Source organism: Rhinopithecus bieti, unplaced genomic scaffold (assembly GCF_001698545.2).
Source record: "Rhinopithecus bieti isolate Rb0 unplaced genomic scaffold, ASM169854v2 scaffold_26603, whole genome shotgun sequence".
NCBI classification, from domain to species: Eukaryota; Metazoa; Chordata; class Mammalia; order Primates; family Cercopithecidae; genus Rhinopithecus; species Rhinopithecus bieti.
In genome coordinates this window covers 978,875-996,664 of record NW_016812252.1, presented here as the reverse complement: position 1 = coordinate 996,664, position 17,790 = coordinate 978,875, and the positions used below count along the sequence as shown (strand labels likewise).

The 17,790-nt window shown below is 35.5% G+C and overlaps 1 protein-coding gene across 5 annotated transcripts in view; it reads left to right on the top strand.

Annotated features, from left to right (window-relative positions):
* ARMC8 (armadillo repeat containing 8) overlaps positions 1-17,790 on the top strand; it is a 114,714-nt gene that overhangs the window by 46,787 nt on the left and 50,137 nt on the right. For all 5 annotated transcript variants that reach the window (XM_017895838.1, XM_017895839.1, XM_017895841.1 and 2 more), the window contains 6 exons: positions 981-1,061; positions 2,950-3,025; positions 3,122-3,212; positions 5,115-5,175; positions 7,433-7,633; positions 10,726-10,821. In XM_017895838.1, the coding sequence (XP_017751327.1) occupies positions 981-1,061; positions 2,950-3,025; positions 3,122-3,212; positions 5,115-5,175; positions 7,433-7,633; positions 10,726-10,821 (606 nt within the window). The remainder of the gene's footprint in view (positions 1-980; positions 1,062-2,949; positions 3,026-3,121; positions 3,213-5,114; positions 5,176-7,432; positions 7,634-10,725; positions 10,822-17,790) is intronic.

Below are 17,790 nucleotides of genomic sequence, written 5' to 3'. Positions count from 1 at the left end.
AAAAAAAAAAAAAAAAGGTTGAAAATTTTTCCAGCTTATAAAAAAAAAAAAAACCTTCATTTTCCTATCTCTTTACCTTCTGACTCTTTTAAGAACCAATTTTTTTTTGAGACGGAGTCTCACTCTGTTGCCCAGGCTAGAGTGCAGTGGCATGATCTTGGCTCACTGCAGCCTCCGCCTCCTGGGTTCAAGCAATTCTCCTGCCTCAGCCTCCGGAGTAGCTGGGACTACAGGCACCGCCACCACACCCAGCTAATTTTTGTATTTTTAGTAGAGACAGGATTTTACCATATTAACTAGGATGGTCTTGATCTCCTGACCTCCTGATTTGCCCGCCGCAGCCTCCCAGAGTGCTGGGATTACAGGTGTGAGCCACCTCACCCGGCCGAACCAATGCTTTTAAAAAGAAAAATGAGATAGAAATACGGAAACCAAAACATGTTGTTGTTCGCTTCCCAGTTACAGAGTGTTGTGTTTCCCACTATAGCATTATTCAGACCTCCCTGATGTGTTAAGGTAGGTTAGTCTGTGGTCCAGTGTCTTTTACAATTCATTTTCAGAGTTCCCCTGACTAACTCATCAGTTCTAAGTTGTAAGAATGACTCTGCCACTGTTTCCTGTGGGCATAGGGCAATAATGTGCACATGAAATGCAGAATTCATCGTGGCTCTATTGCTGTGGTGGTATTCTATTTAATAATTGCAGAGGACTTGTGCCAATATAGCTTCTGGGCCCACTTCTTTATTTCTAGGAGGTAGAGAGGCAGCATTTCTAGAACTGAGATGAGTTAAGATATGGTAGTCCCTTGCAGGACTAAACACAGTGTTTATCCTGCTTTTTGAGGTCTGAGTTTATTTAAGCAAAGAGTAACAGAATTCTTTACTGTAGTGAATGTGGTTTTCTACATTTAAGTAAATATGGTTTTATTGAAATGAATCATTGCTCTTCTAAATATATTGTTGTATTCTCTTTTCTTACAGGGGCCAGATCATCAAACAATTTTATTTAACCATGGTGCAGTTCAGAATATTGCTCACCTACTAACCTCACTGTCCTACAAAGTAAGATGTTAAAATTGTGGCCAGATTTTATACCTTGTTTGTGATGTCTAGAAAGAGACCCACGTATTTTTATTGCTTCTTTGATAATTGTGATCAAAAGTAGTATTTTATCAGTAAAATGTTATAGGGCATCATTTTAGCTATAGAATGCTCTGAAACATAAAAAAAGGCTGCCCTTGCATCTCTGTGTTTTTTAGAATACAGTTGTACCATGAGTTCTTATTGATTTGCACCCATTAAATAGATTTCAAATCCTTTTTGGGTAGGTACCAGTGCCATGATTCCCGAAGTATAGAAGCAGTGACTTTCTGTATCAAGAAAGACATTTAATTCCATATTTGAGACCTTTATTTAACCACAGTGTCTCAGACTTAGCATATTGCTGCATACACATCAACATTTAAAATGTGTTATGTTGTGTACTTTGAGTTAAAAAGTAAAGAGTTTTCAGACTTACTAGTTAAATTTTCTTTATTGTCTTTTATATATAAAAGTAAGCAGTGTCATATTACCAGGTGTTGAGTTAAAACCTTGGCCATTCATTGTTGTCCGTCTACACGTTGTAGCAAATATTGACATGTAGTCCTTATTGTGTCACATTAGAGTTGGGTATTGCAGGAGTTTGTTGCAGAACAGGGAAGCAGTCATTTTTGTCTTCTGTCCTCTTGCAGTGACTCCATTCTGCCCTTTTAGTCTTTAAATTTATTTCAGGTAGGGTCTACTGATGTGTATGTTTTCCCTACCTCAGCTATCTAGTTTAGTCTCGGTAAAGAGCTCATCAGGATAGGAATGGGGAGTGGAACTGACTTCAAACTAGCCAGAGGCAGGGGAAATAAATATATACTGAGAGCTACCTCCTCTTTACTGTGCCATGCAGATGCTAAACCAGTCAGCACTTGCACATCAAGAAACAGTTGTTCGGGTGGCTGTTTATTGTTCCTTTACTTCATCTCCTCTAGCTTCATTAATTCCCCCAGCTCTTCCTCCATTTCTCCTATCTTTTCTGCACTAGACTTCCTTATTTACTATAATGATTTGAAAAACCTACAGGTTGTGGAAAGGGTACTAGTCTGTTAACATTACTCTTCTGCCAGGGTTTGCTGTATTACCAAAGTGCCATTAATATATTCTAGGTTCCTGCTGTGGGCACGTGCTAGTGCTGCAGAGCATTGCCCAGGTGAGGGGCTTCATACCCCTGCTACCTATCCTGTGAGTGCTTGTCAAACTCAGGTTCCACATTAAAATATCATGTGTAGACTCAGGCTTGGAAGTGAGGATTAGATTGGATTAGAATGGAAAGAATTTGTAAAAATACACATCTATTAGGAGCTTCTGGAAATTGTAAACCATATTATATATGGTTAAGAGATTGGGTCCTTGGTATTATCCCAAACCAGTAACCTAGTTCTGAGGAATACTAGCACAATTCATGGGTATTTTAAAAATTAGTGCTTCTTAAATTTTATTGTAACATTGTTTCCTCTCCTTCTGTTCCCTCTCTCCATTCCATGGATAAGAGTACTCTATTTTTTTTTTTTTTTTTGCCTTGAGAGGCACTTGGTTATTAATTGTTATTAAGTTCTCTTTGTCTTACCAACTGTATTTTGTGGGTTTTTTTTAACTTTGATTAGAGATTTGTCTAGTTAAATTTAAATTGCTACTTCCTCATTTTTTTCTATTACTTCAAAATTAGTTTTAACTTTTATAGTTAATTTTAACTTACTGTGCTCTTCAGCTATACAGGTGTTATTGTTATGTCTTTGAGGCCTGTTAGTATTTTAAGCAGATTTACATAATTTTTTAGAAGAGTTTAGATTCTGAGACATTAGCATTTGCATTTGCAAAATTAAAATAAATGCATTTTTTGTTTGTTCATTTATTTTTACAGGTTCGAATGCAAGCACTGAAATGTTTCTCAGTTTTAGCTTTTGAAAACCCCCAGGTATCGATGACCCTGGTAAATGGTAGGCTGGAGCTTTCAGTGGCACCTACATGATTTAATTGATGAACTTTGTAGATTTAAAGAATTTACTTAATCATTGTTGTTTGTTTAATTCTAGTTTTGGTTGATGGAGAATTGTTACCACAGATTTTTGTGAAGATGTTACAGAGGGATAAGCCTATTGAGATGCAGCTCACATCAGCAAAATGGTAAAAGTCAGGACAATGTGGGAAGAAAGACAGTGCTTTATCAATATCTTAGAGTATTTTTGGACAGCCAAATTTGCTTGCTTCCAATCCCCATTTTATTTTGGGATTTTGAAATTTGAAAGTCAGGGTTCCATCCCACATTTTCTTAAATGGATGTGAGTTTTTTATACTCAGCTTATTACTAGTAGTATGCAGAACAGGAACACTCATATAACATTTGAGACTGTCTTCAGAAAATTACTTTATTACATCCTCAAACTGCTGTCCTTGTACTTCAGTTGAAATAATACTGAATTAGATTAAATTTAACCAACCTATACTATGCTAAGTATTAGCCAGGGAACTATAAGATGTAGAAATATGGAATGAGAATTAGTTGAAGTTGATAACCACGGGATGATTTCAGAGAACGTGGCTTCCTCATCTTTCGAGGAAAACACACACACAAACACATATACACACACACACACACGCAAATCTTCATAAAGTTGTGATGGTTTATATTTATGCAAAGTGTTTTTTTTCTTTTTTTTCTTTTTTGAGACAGAGTCTCACTCTGTCACCCAGGCTGGAGTGCAGTGGCATGATCTCGGCTCACTGCAACCTCCACCTCCCGGGTTCAAGCAATTCTCCTGCCTCAGCCTCTTCAGTAACTGGGATTACAGGCACATGCCACCACGCCTGGCTAATTTTTGTGTTTTTAGTGGGGACAGGGTTTCACCATGTTGGTCAGGCTAGTCTCAAACTCCTGACCTCGTTATCCCAAAGTGCTGAGATTACAGGCATGAGCTACCGTGCCTGGCTGCAGAGTTTTTATTAGCACAATTTCTGGCTTATGTAAGCATTCAGTGCATGTTTGGTAATTATCAGTACATGAAATGAATGTGTTGAGCACTTGTTGTGTAGGGTTGTATGCTCAGTTTAATCTTAGTATTTAAGCTGTGGTTCTAATATTTTGGTGAGAATTTGGCATTTTCAATTAATTACTTATGAATTGTTTGATTTTTGTTTGTATTTTTTGCTTGCTTTTTGTCTTTAAAACTGAGCATTTGCCTCTGTCAGTAAGGTAATGTTCTCAAGTAAATGGTTTCAGAAAAACAATATGGTAACAAGCCTCAAGATAATAACAACTACAAATATTTCAGCCCTTTACAATATAAGTAAAATAATTTTACCTATTTGTTTATAACTTGTGGTAGAAGCCAACATGGGATGTTTTAATTTTTTCTCCCATCTTGCTAAAGGAATGTAATCAAAAAGGAAATTCATTAATTTAAATTTCTGAAGCGCTTAATGTTCAGCACCTGCCTAGGGAATACAAATTAATTATATTCTTATTCAAAGGCAGCTTATAATTGTTGTTCATTAGAACCAAATTATTGACTTGTTCCCAAAGCCACTGCTGTTAACCTCTGAATAGTTCATTTCTGATGGATAGCTGTGTTACAAGTTAAATGCCTCTTCTGTGATACTTCTACTGCATTCAGAGTTAGAATATTCCAACCTCACTTCATTTAAACTGAGATAATGTGTTAATCTTATGTTTCATTTTGAACATTTTTCCCTTTTTATTATGGAAAATTCTGAAGTATAAAGAATACAACATGTGCCCAGCACCTAGCCTCAAAATGTGTCCATCATTAGGTTGTTTATTTTTAAAACTATTTGGTAGGTTTTTGTTTTGTATTTTAATAGCTGGCTTACCATCTGTATTTGTCAGTTAGTTTTCTTTGACTGTTAAATTGACTGAACCTCCAAAAAGCGAATTGTCAAAATCTTCACTCTCAAGATAAGTGATATTATTTGGTTTTCGATTTTTTAATAAAATCTTAAAGTTAAATAATTTTTCATGTAAAGCTTTAAACTCCAAGCAAAAACTTATTTTCTGCTGTCTTATTCCAGTTTAACTTACATGTGTAGAGCTGGAGCAATTCGGACAGATGATAACTGTATTGTATTAAAGGTAAGCTAATTAATTATCTTTAAAATGTGAAAATTATCCAGTTATGTGTTAAATATCAGTATTGATATTCATATTTCATTTTACACATTTATCATTATGGTATGTGTGCATGGCATAGAATAATATTAAAAGACCATGCTTTCTTTTCATTGGATGTCATACAGTTTTTAAAAATTGATTTTAGATGTGTTTTGAAAGTCAGCGTGAAATAATTCTTTCATTGTCACAGCCTTTTCATTTTATGGTAATTAGGAGGATGTGGAAATTGTAAAAATGTACAATTCACGTGAAATAGAAAATATATTTTGTTCTTGATTGTCATTAAATTTGTATTACAGTTTTAGAGGCAGTTTGCTATTTTGCAGAAAAGACTATATCATTCTCATAGCTGATAATCAAAAGGCATAATGAAAGACAATAAGTAGATAACACATGAAAATAAGCATTGTCATTGTGATATGTCATATACAACTTGAATTTAGAAAAACCTAGAGAAAAGACCAGCCCTAAAAGTCCTAAAACCCGGGATTCTGGTTTTAGCACTTCCACCTCTGACTGAACATCCTTTATTCTTTTGATGCCTCAGACTCCAGATTATGAAAATTGAAGCAATAATTCCTGCTCATCTATGCCACAGGGTTACTGTGAGGATGGCAATATATTAAATACATTAAAATATTTTATTAGCTATAAAAAATTAAGTATAAATACATTGATCATGTGTCATTTGATAAATATGAGATCTCACATTATGATTGTCCAAAAGGTGATCCCAAGGATAAAAGAGCACAAAGAAAACTAATATTTGCTTTAGTCTTTGAGGAAGACAATTAATTTAATGAGATCTGAACACTCCCTAAGTAGACAACTCTGCATAGAGTGCCACGGCCTTCCATAGCAATTATCTTGATTTATTTACTTCTTTAACCTTCCTCTTTTTCTGCATTGGTAAAATGTTAGTAGTATATTCTTCACGTAGTAGTCATGAGCATTAAATAAAATAATTCATGAATTTATGGTATCAATAAATATTAGTAACTAGTAATGTTAGGGAAAAAAGAATAGGGCCTTCCCCTTGGAAACCTAGGGTTGAATTGTAAAGCTACCCTAATAGGAAATTAGTAGTGAATGATAAAGTGCCAAGCTCTGTGGTAAAAGATTTAATAGAAACTTATATATAAAAGAGCAAAGCACAGTTGCCTACAGTATTTGAGGAAGACTTTCTATAATAATAACATTTCAATTTCTACTTCCACATTGTCGTTTCAAGTGGATCCATCAGGCTTAGAAATAGTAAATGTCATTCGACACCAGCCTGGTCAACCTGGTGAATCCCCATCTCTACTAAAAATACAAAAATTAGCCGGGTGTGGTGGTGAGCGCCTGTAATCCCAGCTACTCAGAAGGCTGAGGAAGAGGAATTGCTTGAATCCAGGAGGCAGAGGTTGCAGTGAGCCGAGATCGCGCCATTGCACTCCAGCCTGGGTGACAGAGCAAGACTCCGTCTCAAAAAAAAAAAAAAAAAAGGAAAAGAAATAGTAAATGTCTGGAATATTTTTATTGAGAACCTAATGTAGATAAGTTACCAAAACCATTGCCAAGATTTTTGAGGGACCTCAGAAGTAAAATTGGACTCGTGGATACCACTACTAATTCCAGCAAGTTCTTGGGAGAAAACCTAGCAACTGTGAATGATACGTTTCACTCACATTATAGTAGGACTGGTGGAATCTGAGTAATGGTAAGATCACTGCAGTTTTGAAGCTGTATTTTGTTTTGGCAACTGTAGGTATGGCTCCCCAAACCAAAAAATAAACCGTATTACTCACTAATGAAGAGATAGCATACTTTTCCTAAGGCAAAATCATTCCTGATTAAACTGCTGGGTCTCTTTTAGGTAAATAAAGAAATAGATGGGGCAGAACCATCAGACATGATTTGTTAGGGATTCTTAAATGTCTTTTACAAAGTTGTACAATAGAACTTGTCTTACCGGTCCCAAAAGCCTAATTAGAATTTGTTTTAATATACTTTGATGTGTGAGTAGAGTTTAATGTGCCAGTACAAATGATTAATCTGTACTGAATTTTGCTTGTTTTTGCACTTAAAAAAAATCTTTTATGCTCTGGAAGTCAGTAAAGGAAATATTTGATCACAAACATTACTCCTGATAAAAGCTATTGAGTTGATTCAGTCACTATATGCTTAAGCTTTTACCTTTACCAAAAAGCAAATAATTAATCTCACTACCTTTCAGACATTACCTTGTTTGGTTCGAATGTGCAGTAAGGAGAGATTACTAGAGGAGAGAGTTGAAGGAGCTGAGACACTTGCCTATCTGATTGAACCAGATGTTGAGCTACAGAGAATCGCTAGCATAACTGATCACCTCATTGCCATGCTTGCTGATTATTTCAAGTATCCCAGCTCAGTGAGTGCCATCACTGATATTAAAAGGGTATGTTATTTTCCTTTTTTAGCAACTCAAGGGAGATTTTTTAGTTTTTCTTATTGTTCACAGTTTTGAACCAATTGATAACTACAGTTCAAAGCCCTTTTAAATAAAGGATCTTTTATCTTTGTTAACATAGATAATATTGCTTTGTAAGTTTTTGAATCCAAGTTGTTTAATGTTTATTGTCAGGAAGTTTTTACTGAGCAGATAAGCAGTAAAGAAAATTGCATCCTGACTCCCAACTAAACCTCAAAAGTAGTGGATTCTCCAAGCTGGATATTGACATAACTGTATAGTCTTATTCTTGGTCATGGAATCATCTCTTTTTATATTCTCATTCTTTAGGTCAGGAGTAATCTTTTTGTTACAGGAGACTAAGTTGTCCCATGTTACTTTCCATCACAGTCTTTCTGTTTTGTTGCCTTTCCTTATCTTCTCTTTTTTCCAGTTTCATACTGTGCTTTGGACCTGCTAGTGATAACTACAGCATCATTTAATCTCGAATTTGGTACCAAAAAGTCCAAATTGTGCTTTTTCTGAAAAATCTAAGTTCCTTAGAATACATAGATATTTATTTTGACTTGTTGCGTCTCAGCCTATTTGCCTTATCCATTTCTTTAAGCATAGGCCATGAACATTCTGTAAGAGAAAGTTTATTCAAGGAGGTTGTGGTAGAGGGAACATTGCCTCTTAATTAGTAACCAGTACTGTTTCATGAATGTAACTGTATTTTTCATGCCAGTGGTTCCAATGGTAGCTGTTCTTTTGACCTCTCCCTCATGCTTTTGAATTTCAAAAAACCCCATCTGGTAGGCAGTTGTTCATTTGGCATTTAACATTGAAAATAAAGCAGACTATTAAGGGTATATCTTTACTCTCTTAAGAAGAGCCTAAAATAACCTTCATTGGTATTTGCGTTAGTAATGTACTCCACCCTCTGGGTATTAAACTTATGTGTCTGCTCTTCTTTCAGTAGTGGTGTTTTTCCAGTAGAAGTGATTGGTTACATACATTTAACCAGTTGCCTTGTCTGTTTTCCTTCTGGTCGTTTTTTCACACTGACACTGTATCTCACCAATACAAAGATACATGGGTAACCCTTAACTACTGCCTCATGAACACCCTGAGTTGACCACCCAGGAAGGCAAATAAAATGTCTTGATGGCCATGAGAGTAAGGAAACATAATTTTGAGAACATGTACCTATGCATATGCAAATCATTTACCTAGTACGTAGATTATCCCTTCTATTAGTTTTTCCATTTCATTTCCATCAGTAAAACTGTAACAACAATAATCCTTAAAAATGACTTCCTAATACCAAACTTAAGTAATAGTTTGTTTTGTCATCTTTATTTTTGATGATGGATTATCCAGTGTCTGACCCCAAAAGTATAGACACTAGACCCAGAAAGAGAAATCTTCACATATTAATAAATTTGGGATTTTCATGATATATTAGTTCAAGTCAGTATTATATCTTAATTTATGACTAGAACGTAGTTAAGGCTTTTAGATACTTTTAGAACTTATCAAAGTGAGTATTCTGTATTGGGAAGTTGTTCCTATAATCCATCAGTGTCTGCTTTGAACAAAAGTTTTGGAGCTATTAAGAATTGCCTTCAGAGCCACCCCAAATTTTATATATATATATGTAAAAAATATATATATAGTCTTTTGCTTTTTGTGGAATTTTTTGTTACCTATGTTATATTACCCAACTGAATTTCTCCATCTTCACGCACAGTCAGTGACAACTAAAATTCTCCTCATTGATCAAGCTATACCACTGTCAGTGTTTTCTAGCTAATAATACCAGTTAGCTCTTTAGGAAGTTTCAAAAGAGGATCTCAGAATGTTATGAACAACACCTACATCATCGAATGAGTGAACCTTTCCAAAGTAACTTCTTTGGGGAAAGTGGTATTCATTTGGATGATTACATTGAGGCTTTTAGTTATGAGATTATTTATATTATTGGTAGACTTTGTATAGTTACTTGGTTATAGTCAGTCATTGAAAGTATCCTGAAAATATGCTTCTATTTTACTTTTACAGTAGTTTGGTGATCAGGTTTATAGAAGAGTTGATAATTAGTTATGCATGTTTAAAGATAACATTATTTACTTCATGCTGATAATTTTGATGATGTTCTTGAAAAAACCCATACCCAACATAAATCTCAGATAACTGTAATAGATGGTAATGGTTATCATAGTATATAGTTTGTTAAGCGTTTTCACAATGGGTTTTCTTTTTCTAAAAGCTTTTTATTTTTTAAATTTTTATTTATTTATTTGTGAAGTGGAGTCTCGCTCTGTTGCCCAGGCTAGAATGCAGTGGCATGATCTCGGGCTCACTACAACCTCTGCCGCCTGGGTTCACGCCATTCTCCCGTCTCAGCCTCCCTAGTAGCTGGGACTACAGGCATCCGCCACCACGCCTGGCTCATTTTTTTGTATTTTTAGTAGAGACGGGGTTTTACCGTGTTAGCCAGGATGGTCTTGATCTCCTGACCTCGTGATCTGCCCGACTCGGCCTCCCAAAGTGCTGGGATTACAGGCATGAGCCACCGCGTCCGGCCTCTAAAAGCTTTTTAAATGCCAAAATTAGGCCAGCACTACTCTTAATATTTCAGAAAGTTAGAGAAAACCTCCTAAAGACATTGTTGTGATATCATTCAGGTTATCAGCTGTAGTCCAGGGGCTAGAGAAGTCTAGGTGTGCCTTCTTTTGAAGGAGAACATTTCAAAGAGCTGCTGCAAGCAAGCGTTAGTGCCACTAAAGCTACGATTTAGGAACACTGAATTTTTCAGAGTCAGAGATTCACAATGGTTTTTCATATATCAGTGTCAAATGTAGTGTTCACTTTTAGATAGAAGCATACTGTGTGCATTTTAGGTCACATTGATACAAACACTGCAAGGTCTCAGTCCTATGTGAACAGAATCCAAAAATAACTGGGAAATGTAGTTAATGACTGGGAAATTCACTAAAATCTAAAAGTTGTTAACTTTTTTTTCCTTCAAGTCAGTTAGTGTTATTGAAAGTTTAATTTATGGACTGAGTTGGAACATATCCTTTTTTTCCCCATAGCTTGATCATGATTTAAAACATGCTCACGAACTCCGCCAGGCTGCATTCAAGCTCTATGCCTCTCTTGGAGCAAATGATGAAGACATCCGGAAGAAGGTGAGTCTGGGAGAGGGGCGTCCCCCAGTCCTGACAGCCAGCAGGCAGGGAGTGACGTCAACCTGAAAGTCGTGGTGAAGAGCACTAACAGTGACTGTTTGATATTAAAGCAGAGTGACTAAAGGCATAATTGAAGAATGAATGGGACCCGGATTTGGGGGGTTGTTTGTTTGTTTTTAGAACATAGAGTGGCATGGCCGTGCTGGAATGACAAATAACTGGCGTGCATTTTTTGTGTCATTAATATGAATTATTATGTTGCACATTTTTGCATGTGTTCTGATAAAAATCAATTCTAGCACTGTGAAGCTTCAGACACCTTGAAAGTCCTAACATTAGAATTGTAAATGTTATTTATGGAAATACCTTCCAATGCTATTGAGAAATTCAAATCTCTATTGTATATTGTTCTTTGATATGTGGCTTAGTTTTATGTTTTGATTTTTTTTGCTACTGTGCAAGTTTAATGTGAATAAAATCTTTGTGGAATGATGATTTTATGTTTAGTGAGTGGTCATCTGAATTTTCCAGCTCCCCAGAAAATGTATGCACTGGTATAGCACCCTTATGTTACTAAAGCCTAGTCTTACACTGAACTCATATTCTTGATGAGAATACTTCTTGATGAGGAGTATAGTGGTAAGTAAGCTCTGACTTGGCTGTCTCCACAAACCAAAAAGCTGGAACTTACCGCTCAAAAACATATATAACCCAATAAATTCTACACAAGGCTTTCAGGACCATCCGACAGCAAAACCACATGTTCTGTCTTGAGGAGCCATAGCAGAAAGAGCAGATTACTCATTATTTACTGAACATGATGATTTATTAAATCTGCCCATCTGCGTTAGTATTTTAAGGAGCACTGTGAGAGAAATCACAAAGTATTAGAGTTTATCATGATTCAGATAAGTTCTTCAGGCCTGTAGAAAGAGGAGTATGGAACAACCTTACATTTGTTGAAATAACTTGAAAAGGAACCACTTCCTGAAGAAACTGAAGTAATAGCAATAAGATTCGATGTGTGAGTAGCTTTGATTTAAAATCAATGCACAAAGCACAACTAATAAATTGAATGTTTCCATGTACCTCACTTTATTTCAGTTAAGATATTTTGACTTGAAGTGTTTTAGTATATCCCTATGAAAATCATTTTGGTACATCTAAGTTTTCATTTATAAACTTTTATTTCAAAGCAAACATACTAATGATATGATACATATATGATTTATGGATGTTGATGCTAATGTTCAGTTTAGGTATGTGGTGTATTGCAAGGAGAGAGGCTTTTATAACAATAGATTTGAACATTTTTAAAAAATTGGACTATATAACTTAAATACACAATTATTTGGTTTGGGATGGTTATTAGGGCCCATTAGAAACAGGAGAAGTATTTTACCCATTCTTAAAACTCTAAAAAGCCATCTCATGGACTGAAAGGTAGATAGACAGATAGACCACAATGGGAAATAGGATGTCCATTTGTACTTCTTTGTACTTTTTTGTTAATAAACTGTTGTTTTGGAATTAATGGCTTAATTTGTGATATCATGTTCTAGAAATATTTGCAACATGACAGTCTAATCAGTAGTCTATTAAAACTTGTATTCATAATGTGTATAATTTCCTGGTAAGGCTAACTCCTGATCATTTCTGTAGAAAGATGACAAATAAAGAAAAAGTTATAATTATTAATTATAGTTTTTTGTGTGGTAAAGCAAAGATACTGTGATATGTAATGGGGATTATATAGCATTTTAAGGAAGATATTTAATTTCTGGGAAATTAAGTGTTTGAATAATTTATAGTTCATAGTAACTACTAAAGAGAGAAATTGTAAAATGGAAACTATAAAGTAATTTTGTGATAAAATCTACTTGAAGACTGGCCATAGGAGTGGAAACATTTTATTTTCAGTGTATAAAAAATGATAAATGGTAACACTTTTGAGTGCATTTCTATTTCCTTTTTTGTTGTTGAAATAATTATTTGAGTAGATTTTGTTTACTTTCTCCATGAAATATTTATTTCTTATTTATACTTATGTCTTATGAACTTGACTGTATTTTTTGTGTAGATCCTTAAAAGTACAATGTTTATTGTTTGATTTTTTAAAATGCAATATTTATGCTTGCCAAGATGGAATTTCAGTTAACGGAGTCAGTAAGTAGAGAAACTGAGTTAATGAGTGGAGAATCTCTGAAAGAAATTTAAAGGACTGTAGATCTACTTCCGCAATCCCTACTTCTCCCCGTCAAAAACCAACAAAAAGTTTGTTTCAGGAGAAAACATGAAATGTTCAGTTGGTCTGCCATTTAAATTAAAATTGGGAACATAATTCAATACGTTCGGCAAATAATATGTATTCTAGTGCCCTATTATGGCCAGTTAAGGAAAGGCAGAATGAAGAAGAGAAAATAAGAGCGAAGTAGAGACAATGAGAGGTATACACAGTAGTAAAGGAGAAGGACACTGGCCTCTCTGCATATAATTGTGTCTCTTTTACTGCTTCTAAAGATGTCTAAAGGTCTGCTGTGTTTTCATTTCTTGATACCTTCTCTTTGGGCCAGAGAAAATTAAGCTGACAATGGAATGTGACCTGTAGATCAGAGATTTAGCGCCCCTGCTTTGAAGCAGTGTTGGTGTATTCCCACTAAAATAAACCAACTGTATAACATTCCCTGGAACTTAATAAACACTCAATAAATATTTGTTGAATAAATATAGAAATGAAAATGCAGAAATCATACACAGAGTGACATTTTCTTTAATTTGTTTGGACCTTTATCCTGTGTAGAGCAAAATTGGTATTCTAATTCTGAGTGTTGCATCCTTTATTACTCTATGGCATACTTGAAAATTTCTTGATTTATTGTGGTGTCCTGTCAGCTAGAGTGAAGGAGGGTGGTGCTGGTGGAAAAAGAGTTGTGCAGGGGAGAGTGAAAAATACTGCCATTGACTGTGACATGAAGAGGGAGAAGAAGCCCCAGAAAAGATGGAGGATCACTGAGCCTGGCAACAGTTGTGACCTGGCCATGTTAAGCTTAGAAGAATTCAAGTTACCTGTAATAGTTGATCCTGACTCTGAATGGATTTTGGTTAGAGAGAGTAAGAGCATAGTCAGGAATCGAGAGCTCAGTGGAAGAAGGGTCCAGAACACATTAGCAGTAACTGCAGTGACAGCAGTGCCAAGTAAAAATTAGCTCTTACCTCTGCCAAAGGGAAAATCTAGTTTCTAATGATAACCTTTACCATATATTAATGCTGATTAGGAAGCAGAAGTCCAGTTAATGGAACATTAAAAATGGAAGAAGTTAAGATACGAAGCAAAATAGATCAACAAACTATTTCAAGTACTGGCATCCCCAGTCAATGGTTAAGTCACAAGAGGCAGCAGTGGCAAACAATCCTGTAATTTTGAGATAGATTCTTCTATGACAATTAATTGCTGTTATGAAGACCATCACTTGATTAGGACCTATCGATCACCAATTAGGTTGGAAGTTGAAAAAGGATTATCTCTCTCTTACTCGTCAAGTAACTAGTAGAACTTGTTAGAAATGTTAGTGAAAATTAAGGAAAATTAGAAGTAAAGTGTGAATTAAAATTCAAGGAAATTGGTATACTAACCAGGATGTTGGTTTTATTTTTGATAAAAGTAAACATATTTCAAATGTTAAGCACGTATTGTAACCTTCATTCCCCTGGGGCACCTGACTAATGGAGCCTTGGAGACAGTTTTCTGCTTAAATTTGAATACTTCTGTTTTAGCTGGAGATTTCTTTTGAGGAACTAGAATGTAAGCTCCATGAGGGCAGGGATTTATTTGTGTTTTGTTCATTAACGTATTCCTAGCATCTACAACACTGTCTGTGCATAGTTGACAATAAATAATTGATGAATTGAATGAATGAAAAAAATGAACACACAGACAAGTGGATGAATGAGCAATATTGCATTATTAAGCACCCATTGTCTTATATGCTCCTGTCTGCATTAGGAACTTTCCTAACCTCACTAGCATTTCTGTCTGTGTGTAAGGACAGGAAATTTGAAATAGAGAAAATATACATCTGGTCATATAGTCGGGGTTTCACTATTATACTTAGCATAGAGAAAAATGCAGGAAATTCCCATTTTTTCAAGAGGCAGGCAGTCCTGAGGGCTTGTCTTCCACTTGCTTGGCTATAGATCAAAGAAAACATGCTTTATGGTATTGTACTTGCTTCATTTCAAAATAATTTTGACCATTATTTTATCTTTCTAAATGTGTGACTTTTTTAAAGTTTGTATCATTCACACATGTGAATCTGGACCAAGTTTTCTAAGGATAAAAGTATGGTTTGGTTTATAGAAATTAACCTTTCAGGAATCAACCTGTTTGTAAGGTTATATATATTGATATAAAATATTTTTCCAGTTAGTATCTGATTTTTAAGATCAGTTATTCAATTCTGCATAGACTGATTGAACTACCTGCATTGTGTAATGTTGCCCACTGGGTGGAGAGAAGGAGGCAGGCAGGGAGGGGAGACAAAGATCAAGAAGGCATAGCCTTAAAACTCAGCATTTATAACAAAACCTCAATAAGTCAGAGAAAAGTAAGGAATGAATGACCAGTAAGAATTTGCTGAGGGCTCAGAAGTATTTAGAACCAATTAAAATGGACGTGTTTATCCATGGAGCTATCCTTGAGTCAATTTGGAATTTAATAGCTTAATTTTTGGTTATTTTAAATACTTTCTAAATGGTTTTCATTTTACATTTTCAAGAATTGAAAACATGAACTCTTAAGTTTTGTTCCTTGAAGGAAAACAAAATTGTCCAATCACAGTGGCTTTATATGACGTGAAGAAAGCCAAGAGTGACATTAAAAAAAATTTTTTTTGAGAAGTATAGGCAGAAGAAAAAAAGAAAAGGAAAGCAAAGAACAAGAATTTGTCTTCTATCCTCTTTTTCCTAGCAAAGGAAGTTACGACTGCAGATCATTGTAGATATGTGATACAATATACTGAAAATATTTAGCACAGTGTCTACCACATAATAGGTGCTCAATAAATGGAAGCATTTATTAGGATATCTAAATAATTCATTGGGAGATTAAAAATATATGTTTTTAAGTATATTAAAAGATGACCAACACTGAGGTGTAAATAAGAGGTTGCAATGAAGAAAGTGATTTTAGGCTGTAAGTTACTAAAACTTTATTCCAGTAAAAGAAGTTATGTTTTAGAAACATAGGCTCTTTCTGTAGAGTATTTCTTGATAACAAAATGTCTTGTTTATAATTTTATTATAAAATTTAAAATACTAATTTTTAAAATTATTTTCATAGCATTCCCTCCAAAGTGTATTAATAATTGGTTAAAATCTTAGATAATAGATGTCTCAAGTAAGGAGGCCAAAATCTACCTAACTTTGATGACCTAAGTATTAATACTCATGGTTGTCATAGATGTCATTTCTTCAGAGTCATCATTCGTATAAAACCGTATCCCAAAAATATATGTTTACATTTTGAACCAATGTAATTTTTTCTGTATTTTCAATGCTGTAAGATTTTAAAGCATAGTTGTAAATTTAGGTCAATCTTTCTTAATATCTTTCTGTTTTCTCTAAAGATTGCTGGCTGGGCATAGTGGCTCATGCCTGTAATTCTAGCACTTTGGGAGGCTTAGGTGGGAGGATTGCTTTAGCTCAGGAGTTCGATACCAGCTTGGGGCAACATAGCGAAACTCCATCTCTACCAAAAAAAAGCAAAAATTATCCAGGCGTGGTGCCATGCGCCTGTGGTCCCAGCTACTTGGAAGGCTGAGGTGGAAGGTTCACTTGAGCCCGGAAGGTCGAGGCTGCAGTGAGCCGTGATCACAGCGTCACACCACTGTACCACTGTACCACTGCACCACTGCACTACAGCCTAGGTGACAGAGGGAAACACTGTCTCAAAAAAAAAAAAAAAAAAAAAAAAAAATTGCTGAGCATCCATTCACTTTGAACATTTTTATTTATTACTAGTTGATCTTCTGGGTAACAGTATAAATGTACCATGAATTTATATTGTTAAATATTTTGCGAAGTTTAATGATTCGAAATGGGCATTTAAAAGGCACAGCATCAAAATTTTTTGTTTTTCTCTACCATGAAATCAGGCAGATGCAAGGGATTATTTCTGAACTTTAGCCTGCATGTTGAAACAAACACCTTGTACATTTTGAAGGTTTTCCATGGTACCACAGAAGTAGCACCCTTCAGGACTTGGCTCTGCTACTGAATAGCAACAAATTCATTCGGAATTCATAATTCCTTGCCTCAAACTGTGGTTAAGTTGTTAGTTACCTTCTTAAAGCAAATCCACCAAAGAATTTTATGTGAACCTTGCAACATTCATTCACAATGGTAAGTATTTTTAAAGAAATTACCATGACAGGACCAGGTTTTGCCACTTGTCCACAGTATTGAGACCTTTGGCCTTCAACATATTGAAAGAAGCAAACCTGGGAGTGATAATGCTATGTATATAATAGAGGTATTTATAAAATAATGAATTTTTATTTCATAGTTTCATTAAATGGAGATACAAAATTGAGTGTTATACTATTTGTGGTATGTCCTTTGTTTAAGCCATTGAAAGTATGAAGTACAAGTTGGTTTATTATTATCTAGTTAAAAGACAGAGGTTATGGCCGGGCGTGGTGGCTCAAGCCTGTAATCCCAGCACTTTGGGAGGCCGAGACGGGCGGATCACGAGGTCAGGAGATCGAGACCATCCTGGCTAACACAGTGAAACCCCGTCTCTACTAAAACATACAAAAAACTAGCCGGGCGAGGTGGCGGCGCCTGTAGTCCCAGCTACTCGGGAGGCTGAGGCAGGAGAATGGCGTGGACCCGGGAGGCGGAGCTTGCAGTGAGCTGAAATCTGGCCACTGCACTCCAGCCTGGGTGACAGAGCGAGACTCCGTCTCAAAA